The following is a 13,478-nucleotide window of genomic DNA, read 5'->3' as shown; positions in this document are numbered from 1 at the left end:
CCTCCCACTTCCGCCAACCCGTTGAGGCCCCCCACCGCCGGTTCGGGTAGTCAGTAAAGTTATCACGGGGAAGTGGTTTCTTACGGTTTAGTTGAACTTTTCAAGTTTAATGATGGAAATGAGTTTTTCTTCAGTGAATGTTTCACAGCAAGTGCAGTTATAGAAAAACAGAAAAACGAGGCACATTCTGTTTTATTTTAATCTGCCTTAGAAGTCAGAAACCTAATTATCAGCTCAAATGCTGTGATATACCAAACATAACAGAGAAGTTGTTATATATAAATACGTATCTTAAAAAACCCCTCCCTATATGTAACTATTCACAAATAAACCATGCAGAATTTTTATGTATTTATGTATTTAGATTTCTATGTCCACAGCAGCATTTCTAGAAGTAAATAGGATAAACCTTGCCCGTGTAACGTATTTGATTGTGAAGTGATGGGAAAATGAACATGCCTTAAACATTTCTGCCTGGAATTTTCCTACGAGTGTTTTTGCTAAGCTGCAGCCCTCTTAGGTTGTTTAATTCTTCCTGGATTACGAAATACCTTTTGCTTAACATCAGTACAGCTTAAGGATCCTTTAGATTTGTGACTCCAATGCTGTAGAAAAAGTTTAGTAGAAAAGAAGGATTTTATGTGGTGCTCAGAATTCACCACGTAGAGCAGTGGAGATGTGCCATAACTAAGAAGGAAGGAAAAAAAGGGAAAAAAGCAGCAGCATTTTAATTACATTAAACAGCCTTGTCTGATACAGTTGGGATTTATTTACTAACCTAAATTCACATTTCTGTGCGTTTAGGATTCGAGGCCCCGCACCTTCCTCATAGGCTGCATCGGAGTCAGTGGCAAGACGAAGTGGGATGTTCTGGATGGAGTTGTGAGACGACTGTTTAAGGTGAGCGAGTACAGTTTGAATTCTCCTGTTGGATTCTGATGGTACCCAGCAGTATTTAACTTGATGCGTTTACTGCTATTATAGCATAGAACAAGGTCACGGGGATTTCAGTGCTGCCTCACTCTCTGTGTCCCCTCGTCACCCTAGGAGTATATCATCCACGTGGATCCCGTCAGCCAGCTGGGACTGAACTCTGACAGCGTTCTGGGCTACAGCATCGGGGAAATCAAACGCACCAACAGCGCGGAGACACCGGAGCTGTTGCCCTGTGGCTATCTAGTTGGAGAAAACAACACTATTTCAGTTACCATCAAAGGTAATTACACTCGACCTGTCCGTGGTATTTCTCGCTAATTACAGTTTCACCAAAGCTCCCTGTGTCAGAAACCCAGAGGAGCAGAAACTTGTTACCATGTTTCTTTTTCCTGTCCCTGCCTTTCATTTAACGGTCCTTCTATTTTGATAAAGCAGCACTTAAGTCTACAAACTCAGCACATTTTCAGCCTGTAACAGTAGGAATAATTACACACACATCGGTTTTCTCCATATATCTTGAACTGATGCCTGGAGTTGTCCTGGAGAAGACCTCACACCACAAGGGACGTAGCGGAGTCCTTTGAGCCGCAGAGTACCTTCCAAATGACTAAAGCCTCAGAATTTCATCACCTCTTTGTAACAGCTACAGTTGTTATTTCCTTCATGCAATGTAAAAAAAATTCTTGATTTCACTTGCTCGTTTGGTCTCACTGAAGGGTCCCTACTTAGGCAGCAGTAAGGAGGGATCCCAGAATTCATGTGACACTTTAATCTGGATTTTTCCAAAATGTACAGTTTTCAGAATTCTCATCTGTATCATACTGATAAGAGTTTAATGCTTCTATTTCTCATTTGGTTTTTCAAGGAACCATTTTTTATAAAACCTTTTTTATGAAACCTGTACTAGATTTGAGGGGGGAAATCCTCGACCGTTGCGTTGTGAAGGTACATCACTTTGTTCGCAGTTATACCTCTGAAATCCTGAGCACAGATCCGCGTGCAGGTGGCAGAGAGTTCAGGAGCATTGCCAAATGTGCAGCATTCAAAATTCAGCTGCGGCTGAAAGTAATCTGATTTTTGAATATTGCTGTAAAAAATCGGTTACCTTGGCTGGCAAACCAGCGGGCAGGAAGACAAAACAAGCCGTGAAATGTCTCAATTTCCTGAGGCTCGCTGTGAACCAGGGTGTTCTGCTTGCCGAGAACACATTGTCCAACAGCAGCCCCAGTCGAAATCCTGCTTGAGGTCCAGCCGTATCCATCAAGCTGCAGCCTGATTTTGTGTTGGACTTGCGCTGGCTGGGCTTGTGCTTGGGCGGTTCGTGTGTGATAGCAGTATTCGGTAAAAGAGAACTGCATTTAATCCTTTTCTGGAAAATCACGGTGTACCTGTGAGATAGAAAGCTGCCTGTATAAACAGTGACGATTCCAAGTAACCCTTGAGGTGCAAACATTTCGGTGTGTGATCTGCCAGCTCCCCTTCCTCCGGTTTATTCCGAGCACCGTGTATTCTCCCCGAGCCAATTCTGCCTCAAGTGACTGCTGACAGTGCGAAAGGGCTTATCAGTGGGAGTTTTCTGTTAGCAGAGATAACGATCAGCCTGCAGAGGAGCAGTTTAATTACAGGCGTTTGGGAGTTGGTGATAGGTGGGGGTTTTGTCTAGCGATTCAGAAGTAAACAGGTAAGCTCTGGAGGGATGTACCATGCGTGGTGAGGTACTGTAAGATGGATGGTTTGTGTGCGAGGAGTGGGGAAGTGTTTAGTGCGGCCGCAGACATCATCGTACTCAGTTCTCAGTACTCTGAGAGCAGAAATCGGAAGGAGGGTCCGGGCTAAGCCCACAGGTCACTTCTGCACTTTTTACCAGCTGTACGTGTGCTCCACCGCGGAGTGCCAGGGTGGGGAGGGGTTTGTCTCTGGGTGGACAAACAGCTTGGTCAGGGCAGAGCTAAACCCGCTGGTTCTAAGGGTTATTTTGGGGGTTTCTCCTACTATCACCACGCCCAGGTACATTCTCAAAATCACGCTTTTCAGGTCTCTGGGTTGACTATTTGACCCTTTCAACTGATCCCGATTTGTAAAAGCTCCACTAACAGGATTACTTTGCAGCATTACAGCTATTAAGTAAAATAAAGATCTAAAAATGCAGGTAATTTGGATAAAAATGAGGACTCTCTTCCTGTTGCAGGTATCTGCGAGAACAGTTTGGACGGTCTGGTGTTTGAATCGCTGATCCCAAAGCCTATACTGCAGCGTTACATCTCTCTCCTGATGGAACACAGACGGATCATCCTGTCCGGCCCCAGTGGCACTGGTAAAACCTACCTGGCCAACCGTCTGTCTGAGTATATGGTCCTCAGAGAGGGCCGGGAGCTGGCCGACGGCATTATTGCAACCTTCAACGTGGACCACAAATCCAGCAAGGTGAGGAAACAGAAATCCTCCTGGCACCATGAATGCTGCCCTGTATCAAAAATGAGAGACTCTTCCTTTGTTAATCCATCAGCAGCTGATTTTAAACTTAGCTTTATTTTTAAAGCGTTAGGTTATTCCTGAAGGGAGGAACACTTAGAGATTTCAGAACTGCAGATTCACCTGATTGTAGGCCTGAAAAAGCAGCCCTCCAGGTGTGTATGTAAACACCTAAAGGTGTTTCAAGCGGTCAGGAGCTTGAGCACTGCCCAGGAAGTTAAACACCTGCATGACATTCCCCGCAGCTTAAGCAATCCCTGCTGCACGTGGGCATTTTTCCAAAACCCCTCAACTGCATCTCCAGGCTGTCACGAGTTTCCGCAGCTGCAAGTATCAGCAGCTGTAGTCTGCGTGGGGTGGGTTTGGAGTGGCTGTTGTCCGGACACATTCCTGCCCTGGTAAGGCGTGTCTCTGCTTTTTTAATGTGCTGCTGAATATCCTTCCAGTGAATGTCGGAATTCAGGGAAAAAAACCCAAAGCTGTATATTTGATGGCCTTAGGCACGTTTTCCATTGGAGAAAAGGGATAGTTGACGTTGTGGTTGGAGGCTGCTGGTATAATTTGAGCTGTGCTGTGGAATAAATACTTTGAAGCTGCTGAGAGCACTTCAACCACACCCAGTCAGCCGGCAGCAGCCCTGCAAGCTCATCCTTCTGCCATGGCCTTACCGAAGGCATCCTTTGGCCTCTGCCAAGGGGCTTTGTTCCAGATGAAGTTCATCGGCTATATTTCAATAGAAACACAGTTGCTCCAAGATACAACAAACCTTGCTGGGCTGCAAAGTTCAGTTTGGTATATAGAGAGGTGAAAAATTTCCTGAAAAGAAAGAAAAATACATTTCAGACCAGGACAGCACGAATGAAGAACCTCAAACCAAACGACAAAATCTTCCCCCCCTTTAAGCTCTTCTCTCACACAGGGTTTCCCACGTTGTCTTCAAATCTTCAGCATAACCTACAAAGAGGAAAAAACCTGTATTCTCCTGTTTCCTCCTGGAAAACGGGTGCAGTTGGAAGATGGCGGCTCTTTTGCTTAAATTTCATGACAAAGCCAGTTCCTTATTTATCTTAACGGAATTTTCAAGGAATATAATGGATACACCTTTTTTTTTTCTTTCGTTTATATATGCTTCGTAGGAACTCCGCCAATACCTGTCCAACCTGGCAGACCAGTGTAACAGTGAGAACAACGCTGTGGATATGCCCCTTGTAATCATTTTGGATAACCTGCATCATGTCAGCTCCCTAGGAGAGATCTTCAATGGACTTCTAAACTGCAAGTACCACAAATGGTAAAGAAATACCTTCCAGATTTCAGTACCGCGGTAACGACCTCTAGATTGATTTGGTGGAGTGGACTGAGATGGCCGGACTGTCCATATCATGGACTGTACTTCAGAGCTTTTTTTGCTTCATAAAATGATCAATTCCTCTGAAATCGGTAGTAAAAAAGTACTAGTAGAGGGTTTGGTTGCTTTGTGTTCATATCACGCAATGGATCTTCAGGACCAAGCCCTCATTTTTAGTGAAAGATCCTGCTTGGAGATTTCTGGTTTGCTTTTAGAATTTCGTGTTCTCAGGTTCTCACCGGAGAACCCGGTTATAAGTAACTGCAAAAACCTTCCGTGACAAAAGAGGTTCAAATAACCTTTTTTTAATGTTGAGATCTTATAACAAGTTGTTTTTCAAAATTTACAAGTTTGATTTACCTGATTTCTTTTTTTTTTTCTTTAACAGTCCATATATTATTGGTACAATGAACCAAGCCACCTCCTCAACACCTAACCTTCAACTTCACCATAATTTCAGGTACTGTTTGTTCATATTTCTTATTTGTGTTTGTGGGCTGGCGAAGGAGTAAGGGCTGCTGAGTCATCTGAAGTTGTTCTTAGCAGCTGAAATAGCAAACTGAGAGAGAAATACCGATCCCTTCTCGTTGCTGCCCTAACATGTGCAGCTTTATTACGATGCCCTTATTAAAGTAACTACCGTTCATAAAACTCCTCCTTTTCAGAGGATCCTTAAGAGATTTGATCCTCTAACAAATTTTATGTAATAGGCAAAGCAGGTACTGAATGGGAAATAAGCTGAAACAATGCACAATACGATTGTTTCATCTAGTGAGCTCATTCTAGAGTGATTTTTGCTAAGAAACACGTGCGACTGGGACAACCTGTTTTGATCATGATGATCATCTAGAAATAACAACAGAAATTTAGCCCAGAATAGGTGTGTTCATTAGCACGAAAGAGAAATAATGGGTATTTCTGCTGTTCTGCATAGATGGGTGCTATGTGCTAACCACACGGAGCCGGTCAAAGGCTTTCTTGGCCGCTTCTTGAGAAGAAAACTAATTGAGACAGAGATCGGTAGCCGGATGAGAAATGCAGAGCTGGTTAAAATTATCGATTGGATCCCCAAGGTCTGGCAACACCTGAACAAGTTCTTGGAGGCTCACAGCTCCTCTGATGTTACTATTGGTAAGTGCTCTGCCCGTATGCCCGGGCACGTGGAAGTGTAGGGACTTTATTTCTTGTACATCAGGTGCACCCTCGTGCTGTATCACATAACAGAGGTTTCTTTAAAACCCTCTTTTTAGATGGCAGTGAAGTCTGCGGCAAACTCTACAAGGAGTTTCTAAACTTCTACTTATCTAAGAAAAAGGGACTAAGTCCTGGTTGCAAACTGTGTTATGAAATCGGGTTAATTGTTCTCACCTTGAAGGCTAAAGTTTTCCAAGTTGACTCAGAGGATTTTGAGCTCCCAGGAAGAGCAGTTCCCCAGCTGGCTACTTCTGTTCTCATCCTTGGCTTCTGTCTCCGGAGAACTGGAGGTGGTGGTTGGATCCCATTTTGAGGCATATCATGGTCATGGTTTGAGTGTAATACCCGCATTTCCCTTTCCAGGTCCACGGCTCTTCCTCTCCTGTCCGATAGATGTCGATGGCTCTAGAGTTTGGTTTACTGACTTGTGGAACTACTCCATCATCCCGTACCTTCTGGAGGCGGTGAGGGAAGGGCTACAGGTGAGCAGGCAAAAATTCATGGGTCTTGAATGGTATCCATTCAAAAGCCAACACAGCAGCTGACAAAACTGCATTAACAGCAATGTTTTCTTTGCACACCGAACATCTGCGTGTCTGTGACAGTGAAACCTAAATGGTCATTAATTCCAGTCAGAATTATTCTCTTCAGAGGGGTTTGAAGTACGAATGGAAGCACTAAAAGGCCAGATGAAATGTTTTTGAAAAGCGTTGATGCCAAATTGCCAGTGTTTTCAGTGGGGAGAGTTAGACACCCAAATAACTTCCAATAATCTGTGCCAGAAACACACCTTAAAATTGCACTGCGCATCTGAAAAATATGTTTGTGGTCATTAACTTAGTTATGCAGGATGTTCCTTTGTGAATCAAATCATTCAGCAGAGAAGGAACAAACCTGTGTGGGGAGAGAAACATATTAGTGAGTGACAGGATTAGTATCGGTGATGTTTTGAGTTGCTTCTCAGTCTACAGAATGAATTTTTTAGTAGATTCCTTCATAATTCTTTCAGAGGCCGTGATGAAATTGTCAGTGATGGCTTGTGCTCAGTAACTGATTCACACTCCAGCAATCTGCCTAGTTTTAAACGTTGCCACACAGTTCTTAGCGCCTGCATGGCTAAAAGCTTGTTGAGATCAGGAGAGTTCGATAGAGGATCACTGTGGGCTTGCCGTGCAACTACAGGGCTAAAAAAGGGCTTTTTTATCCTTCAGTCCTCTGTTGGCAGAGTAAGCACGGCAGTACATAATTGGTAAGACGGGTCTGGAGACAGGATGATCATCTATCAGTAAATTCTGGGCGCTGCATGCGTGAAAGCTAAACACAAGATCACACTGATCCAGAACTGAAAAGAGACTCTCGAAGATTGAAGAAGGGCTAAAGGTGGATGGAGAATAGGAAATTATAGCCGTGCATCGGGCACCTGGGTTTTGGTAAGATGACAAATGGCATTTTGAGGGCATAAGCTATAATTACATCTGATGGAAGTAGGAAGAGAGTAGTGCCACTGTAGATAAAAAGACTTACTAGAAAGTTAATGTGGAGAAGGTTCAGAAGACAGCAGTGGGTATCGTTAAGATACAAGAAGCATCATTAAGTGAGAGAGGAATGAATCTCAGACATTTCAGTTTATTCAAGAGGACGCTGAAATACTGCTTGGTCTGTGGGAACCTTCGGCTTTAGTCTTGCAGGGGAAAAAGTCTAGCGGGTGTTTGACAAGTTTGGACTAGAAAAATTCAAACTGTAAAGCAATACATAGCTCTTTATTAGTAAGAATAATGAACAGCTATGAAATGTTACTTACAGAAGTAATAAGTTCTCCACCACATGTGTCTGTGTCGGAAATCTTTCTGAAACATGAAATAACTCCAGGTACAGGCTCTGTAGAGAAGCAGTTGTGTTGCAGAATGCTTCCTTCATGTTTGTGAAAAATAGTTCTCTCCACTCTGCTGCTGTCTAGGGCTCACCATTGCAGTGTTCGTCAGGTTGCCTTGCCATCAAGAGACATAAAAAAAACCAGCGTGAAAGATTTCTTTTGGAAAATACCGGGATTTTGGCTTGGTTTGCTTGTTCTTTATGTTTCTTTTCCCTGCAATACCCTTTCAGTACTAGAGGTTCAGCACTTGTCTGCATGGGAGAACTCTGCAGAGAACAGAGAAATCATGGACGTGCACCCGTCTGAGTACCTGAAAATAAAAGGAACTTTTATTTTGCTTTAAAAATGAGAGGGACTTCACATTATCCAGTTCACAACCACCTCGGGTTCATTGTCTTATCCACACAGCAGAGGTTTATAGATGTCTCCAGAGAGAGAGGAGACAGTGCTGTCATAGAAAACGGAGCTTTTACTAAGGGCTTCTTGCAAATCTGTGAAGTATTTGAATTCTTCAACAAGTTTTGGTTAGAATTTGGGCAGGCTGCAATTGTTATTTGAAGTATGTCGGTGCCTGGAGATCTCATTTTGTCTGGGACGGCTGTGGTAGACTCTGAGACGTGAGGAAGACGATAGGTCCCAGAGTACAAAACACACAGAGGAACTTTGCTGGAAGTAGAACAGGAAAACCATGTTACATAAAACTTCCTATAAAGGAGGGTAATGGGAGGCAGTAATAATTTTTACCTAAAGCAAGAGAATGGAGAGCATGTGACTTTGTTTCCTCCTGAAATGGAGGAAGTGGATACTCACAGGGGTGCCTGAGCTCCTTGTACTGTGTTTTGAGGCTCTGGTTGCTGATCAGGGGGTGTGGAAAGCACTGAAAAGTTAGTAACAGAAATGAAGAGAAAGAACAATTAATAAACCCATCTTTGGCTTGCTTGTTTGGCCTTCTGTCTGCATCTTTCCTTAGCTGATTTGGGTGCCTTGTGTTCCAGGTATAAGGATTTCAGTTCCTCACTTTGTGCTTTAGATTCTCTACCCACTTCACTCCCATTTCCCTGAATTCCACAAATTCATTTCCATTTAAATAATTTCTCTTTTGTTTGGATAAGTTGATGGATAAGGCTTGAAGAGTAGCCAGAGCTGTGCTAATTAACAAGCTGTTGCTAGAAATGTTGATTCATTTGGGGCTGGTTTCTGTCCCCCACGCCCACAAAGGCTCCTCCGAGAGCACATCATCTCTCCTGAAATCGCCTGCCAGGAAGGAAGGGTGGACTGCTGATTTCACTCTGATCTCTGCGGATCTGAACGAACTATTTTTATGTCTCTGTTTCTTGTTTAGACAGCTATTTTGGGTCAAAGACAAGCGAGCCAAATGAATCCTTCCAATAATTGCTCCCACTGGAGCTGAGGTTTTTTTGTTTTTCAAAACAGGGATGTGAAAATGAGAGGGTGGTGTAAAACCCCAGTTCTTCCTGCTTGCTCTATGGGTAGAGAATGCAGCACCAGCAGAAAGAGGACCCAGAGTCCCTGCGGGTTCCTCCCACCGTCACTCGTACTCCGTCATTTCTTGTTGGTGCTTTCTGAAGCAACCTGTTGGATCCTTGCCCTGTTAATGGCTCCCTGGAAAACATGCTGGTCAAAGGGGTGGGCGGCCCTGGTTGCTGCGGAAGGGAGCACTGCGTTGGCCACTCAGTCCGTCATCTGCTGAGGATACGTGACGGTTTCATCTGTTGAAGTGGGGATTTTATCTACTAGCTAGAAGTGAGCTAGGATCCACACAGACCTTCTAGGGAGCAAAGACGTGAAAAACAGAAAGTCCTCCCCACTTAGCAACTGATGTATTGCTGTAAATTGGAGAACAAGATTAAAATAGGAGATCTGGTTTACCACGTTAAGACGACGTTATGCCAGGAAAATAATATAGTACAGCTGGAGGATGAAGAGGGCTTGGGTTGTGGAAGAGGCTGGGTTTAAGATGGCCTAGCACCATCTACTGGGCACCTCCCCGTTGGGCTGGGGCTCACTTAGTCCTGCTTCAGAGCAAAGCAGATGTTGGTATTTAGAGCCATTTAATACTTTGTGCATGCGAAGAATAAAACCACCAAAAAAAAAAACCCAAGAAGAAACAGTGATGAGGAAAGCGAGATGGTCTTAGATCTGTCGGAGTGCTGACGAATTCCTTTGTTAGACCATGGGTTTTTTTCCCCTGTGCGTCAACAGGAGAATGCTCTGAATTCAAAATGCCAGGAAGGAGCTCAAGTAGCTGAAGGATATTTAGGCTGAGTTTTGTAAAGCAGAAATAGAAGTTTTCAAGTCACTTCAAGTTGCAGTTACACTTTCAGAAGTCATGTGGCATTAAACGGAATTTATTATCTAATGAACCAAATATAACGAGAGGAATACGTTGGGGTTCAGTAACACAGTGTTCAGTGCAGAAAAAGGTTTTGAAACAGAGCTTGCTTCCTTGAAATAGGAACGTGGCCAGACCCAAATCCTGCTGGCGCTTTTTCTTGGTTGAATACAAAGAAATTCCCCTGACTTGAAAACCTTCTGCTATGACATCCATCATTATTGCCTGATGGCAGGTCTCACCTTTCCTCCTACACATTCCACTGCTGGCGGGTTCCCGACGACAGCCAGCGTAGATAAGGCAGCTGCTGGTCCAATCGCTGTCGACGCTGACGGCCTCTTTTGTGTATTGACTTTATTTAAGGTAACTTTAATAAAGTGAGGTCATTTTTGGGTCTCCCTTTCTTCAGCTGGTGCCAAGAGAAGGGTACTGCGGTCTCAGAGGAGATGATCAGCCGCTTCCAAATCAGTTGCCGTTAAGAACAGCTAAAAATTTGTATGTCAGTAGGGTGAGGGAAATCCCGTCTGGTTTTGTTCAGCCTTGCTCACAAGCGTTCTCTGCCATCCAAGACTCGTGGCACGTTAATTTTGGTTAGGGAGACACCGAATGAAATCGTAGACTAACAGGAATGTCATACCTGCTTCTGTGCTTTTCCAGTTGTATGGGAGGAGAGCGCCCTGGGAGGATCCTGCCAAATGGGTCATGGACACCTACCCCTGGGCGGCCACCCCACAGCACCATGAGTGGCCGCCTCTGCTACAGCTGCGGCCCGAGGACGTGGGCTTTGACGGCTACTCGATGTCACGGGAAGGCTCAACCAGCAAACAAGTTCCAGTGAGCGATGCTGAAGGAGATCCTTTGGTAAGCTCTCAGTTTTTGAAACATCAGAACCGCTTCATTTCCCTCTTTTTTTAGGGATTAGAAAGCAAAGGGCAGTTGAGAAGTGTTCAGAAGTTTTAAAGTGAGAAGGCAATGTTTCTGGGGGTGGGGGGGTCATCAAGACACCTCGGGGAATGCATTCACACAAAGTCCATACAGTTTTGGAGGAAACATTCGTTGAGGATGTTTTGAGGATTTGAGCTTGATAGTAACGCTAACTACACGCTTTCTTCCGATGGGCAACAGTTACTGGAAGTGCTCTGCAAACTGGGAGTGCCCTGAAGCTGTTCTGCCGAGGGGTGCGTTTCTCTGGACAGCGGGCGTATAGGATGTGTGTTACGGTTGTTACTAGCTCACATACATGAACACCGAGCTAGATACTAAGACGCTGGGATTTGCCTCATTCGACTGATAGGACCGTATTTCCACGGGTCAGAGCGAGAGGGGTAGGGTGCGGGCAGAGTCCTGTTGAGTACGGCTGTGGGCTGATCCCTTCCATCTTCTCCCTCTCACCTTTACTGGAAGAGCACCCGTCGTGACTCACTTGTGTGCTGCTGAAACTGTTCTGCGGTCGGTTCCTCTTTTTGGTGACTCAGGATTGGTTACCCCGTTGTCTCTTCCTTTCCTGTGTTACCCACTGGCAAAGCCAGTGCTGCTGTAGCTGTCAGAGGGAGTTGATTTTTCTTTTTTTTACCTCAGATCACAAATAATCATGAACTTCTGTGCCTCTGCAGATGAACATGCTAATGAGACTGCAAGAAGCAGCCAACTACTCAAGTCCCCAGAGTTACGACAGTGACTCTAACAGCAACAGCCATCATGATGACATCCTCGATTCGTCTCTGGAGTCGACGCTGTGATCCTCCTCGGATGGAAATAGGTCAATTCCATTGTTGCTTTCCCACGTGGCAAGGACCCTGATCACAGACTCATGAAAAGAAACACATTCCTGGGCTGGGATCTCAGTATTAGAGCTGCAAGAACAACGAGACACTTGGAGTCAGTCTTGAACCTGGGTGCAGGCAACCCAAGCGACCTTTGTGTTGTTTTTCTGTTGACGATGATGAGAACTGCACTATTCCTTTGTTTTCTTCTGTTCGGTTGCTGTAAGCTCTCATGCCTAAGATACTGAAGATGTTAAAATTGATCATCACTACTAGAGGTTGAGGGGGCGGGAGGGAACTTCACAGCTATGAAGCAAACAGCTTTGTGCCACGTACTGTCCGGAAGGAGAGGGGAGAGGAGGTTCTTTGCCTATGCTGCTTCTGACCAAACACATTGAGGTGAGGGCTGGACTTTTACCAATCAGCTTTGCGGATTAAACTCGGCTTCTTAGAGTTCTGGTGCTATAACAATATCGCTTGCCTTGGTAATCATACTCAACAGAGGCAAAGCTGCAAAACAGGGAAGTTTGAATAAATACTAAAAAAAGAGAAAAGAAAAAAAAACAAAAAAAAAAGACAAGAAAAGGCGCTGCTCTCCTTGCCAGTCTGAGACCTTGGCTTGCTTTGTGTGTTTATAAAGAGATATATATATAAATAGGAATATATAAAAATATATATACCGTCTGAACAAATCAGGTTTTTCCAAACACTGTGTAACAACCAATCCTACTCCAAGTGAAAGATCGGGTGGACCTTTGCTAGTCAGGGCCTGATTCTCTTCCTGCTCACCCAGCTCGGGTGACTTCAGTGCCACGGCACCCGTTTAGTTACGCTGGGGAGAGCGCGTTTCCTCCTCCGCAGAAGTCAGCAGAGGGGCCGTGCCCCGTGAAGTCCTACAGCTCCCGATGACCTCCGGCAGCGCACAGGCTGTACGTGGAGGTGAGCTACACCCCTGCAAAGGCATTAATCAGATTTTCTGGTTTTAATTCTCGCCATGAAATGTTACAGCTGTTTTTTTAAAACAAACAAACAAACTTTGGGTTCTGTTCAGTTTTTCCTTCCAATCAGCACAGCCATAAATGGGTTAATGAAAACTCAGCTCTGTGACACTCTGGTGACATTTACTTCAATGACTTTTCTTTTTAATTGAAGAAAAAAAAATTCGTATTTAGCAGTATTTCGGTCTGGAACGACAGGAGGGAAAGCCCTGCGTCTCTTCCGCTGAGCGGGGCCGTGCTGTCGCGTTTGGGCAGAGCCGTGAGCCTGGTTTAATGTCTCCTCCTCTCTGAAGGCGCACATCCACGCGGTCAGTGCTGAGGCTTGTTCTTCTGCTGGGGAGCCCCGACACCTCCCAAAGAACTGCACTTTGCACTGGGCGGAGGCAGGGGCTTACACCAGAACCTGTAGGCTGGTTTAATGTCTCCTCCTCTCTGAAGGCGCACATCCACGCGGGCAGTGCTGAGGCTTGTTCTTCTGCTGGGGAGCCCCGACACCTCCCAAAGAACTGCACTTTGCACTGGGCGGAGGCAGGGGCTTACA

General features: G+C 44.9%; 1 protein-coding gene across 1 annotated transcript in view; it reads left to right on the top strand.

The window, feature by feature from the left end:
• Window positions 1-12,486, top strand: part of NAV2 (neuron navigator 2) — a gene marked incomplete at its 5' end in the record, with an annotated part of 84,801 nt that extends 72,315 nt beyond the window's left edge. Inside the window, 9 exons of the mRNA XM_010139801.1 lie at window positions 805-900; window positions 1,048-1,216; window positions 3,125-3,360; window positions 4,545-4,699; window positions 5,145-5,216; window positions 5,691-5,887; window positions 6,314-6,432; window positions 10,834-11,037; window positions 11,790-12,486. Of these exons, the coding sequence (XP_010138103.1) occupies window positions 805-900; window positions 1,048-1,216; window positions 3,125-3,360; window positions 4,545-4,699; window positions 5,145-5,216; window positions 5,691-5,887; window positions 6,314-6,432; window positions 10,834-11,037; window positions 11,790-11,915 (1,374 nt within the window). The remainder of the gene's footprint in view (window positions 1-804; window positions 901-1,047; window positions 1,217-3,124; window positions 3,361-4,544; window positions 4,700-5,144; window positions 5,217-5,690; window positions 5,888-6,313; window positions 6,433-10,833; window positions 11,038-11,789) is intronic.
• Window positions 12,487-13,478: the final 992 nt, after the last annotated feature.

This window comes from Buceros rhinoceros, unplaced genomic scaffold (assembly GCF_000710305.1).
Source record: "Buceros rhinoceros silvestris isolate BGI_N320 unplaced genomic scaffold, ASM71030v1 scaffold16587, whole genome shotgun sequence".
In the NCBI taxonomy this organism is placed as follows: Eukaryota; Metazoa; Chordata; class Aves; order Bucerotiformes; family Bucerotidae; genus Buceros; species Buceros rhinoceros.
This window is presented reverse-complemented; position numbering and strand designations above follow the sequence as displayed.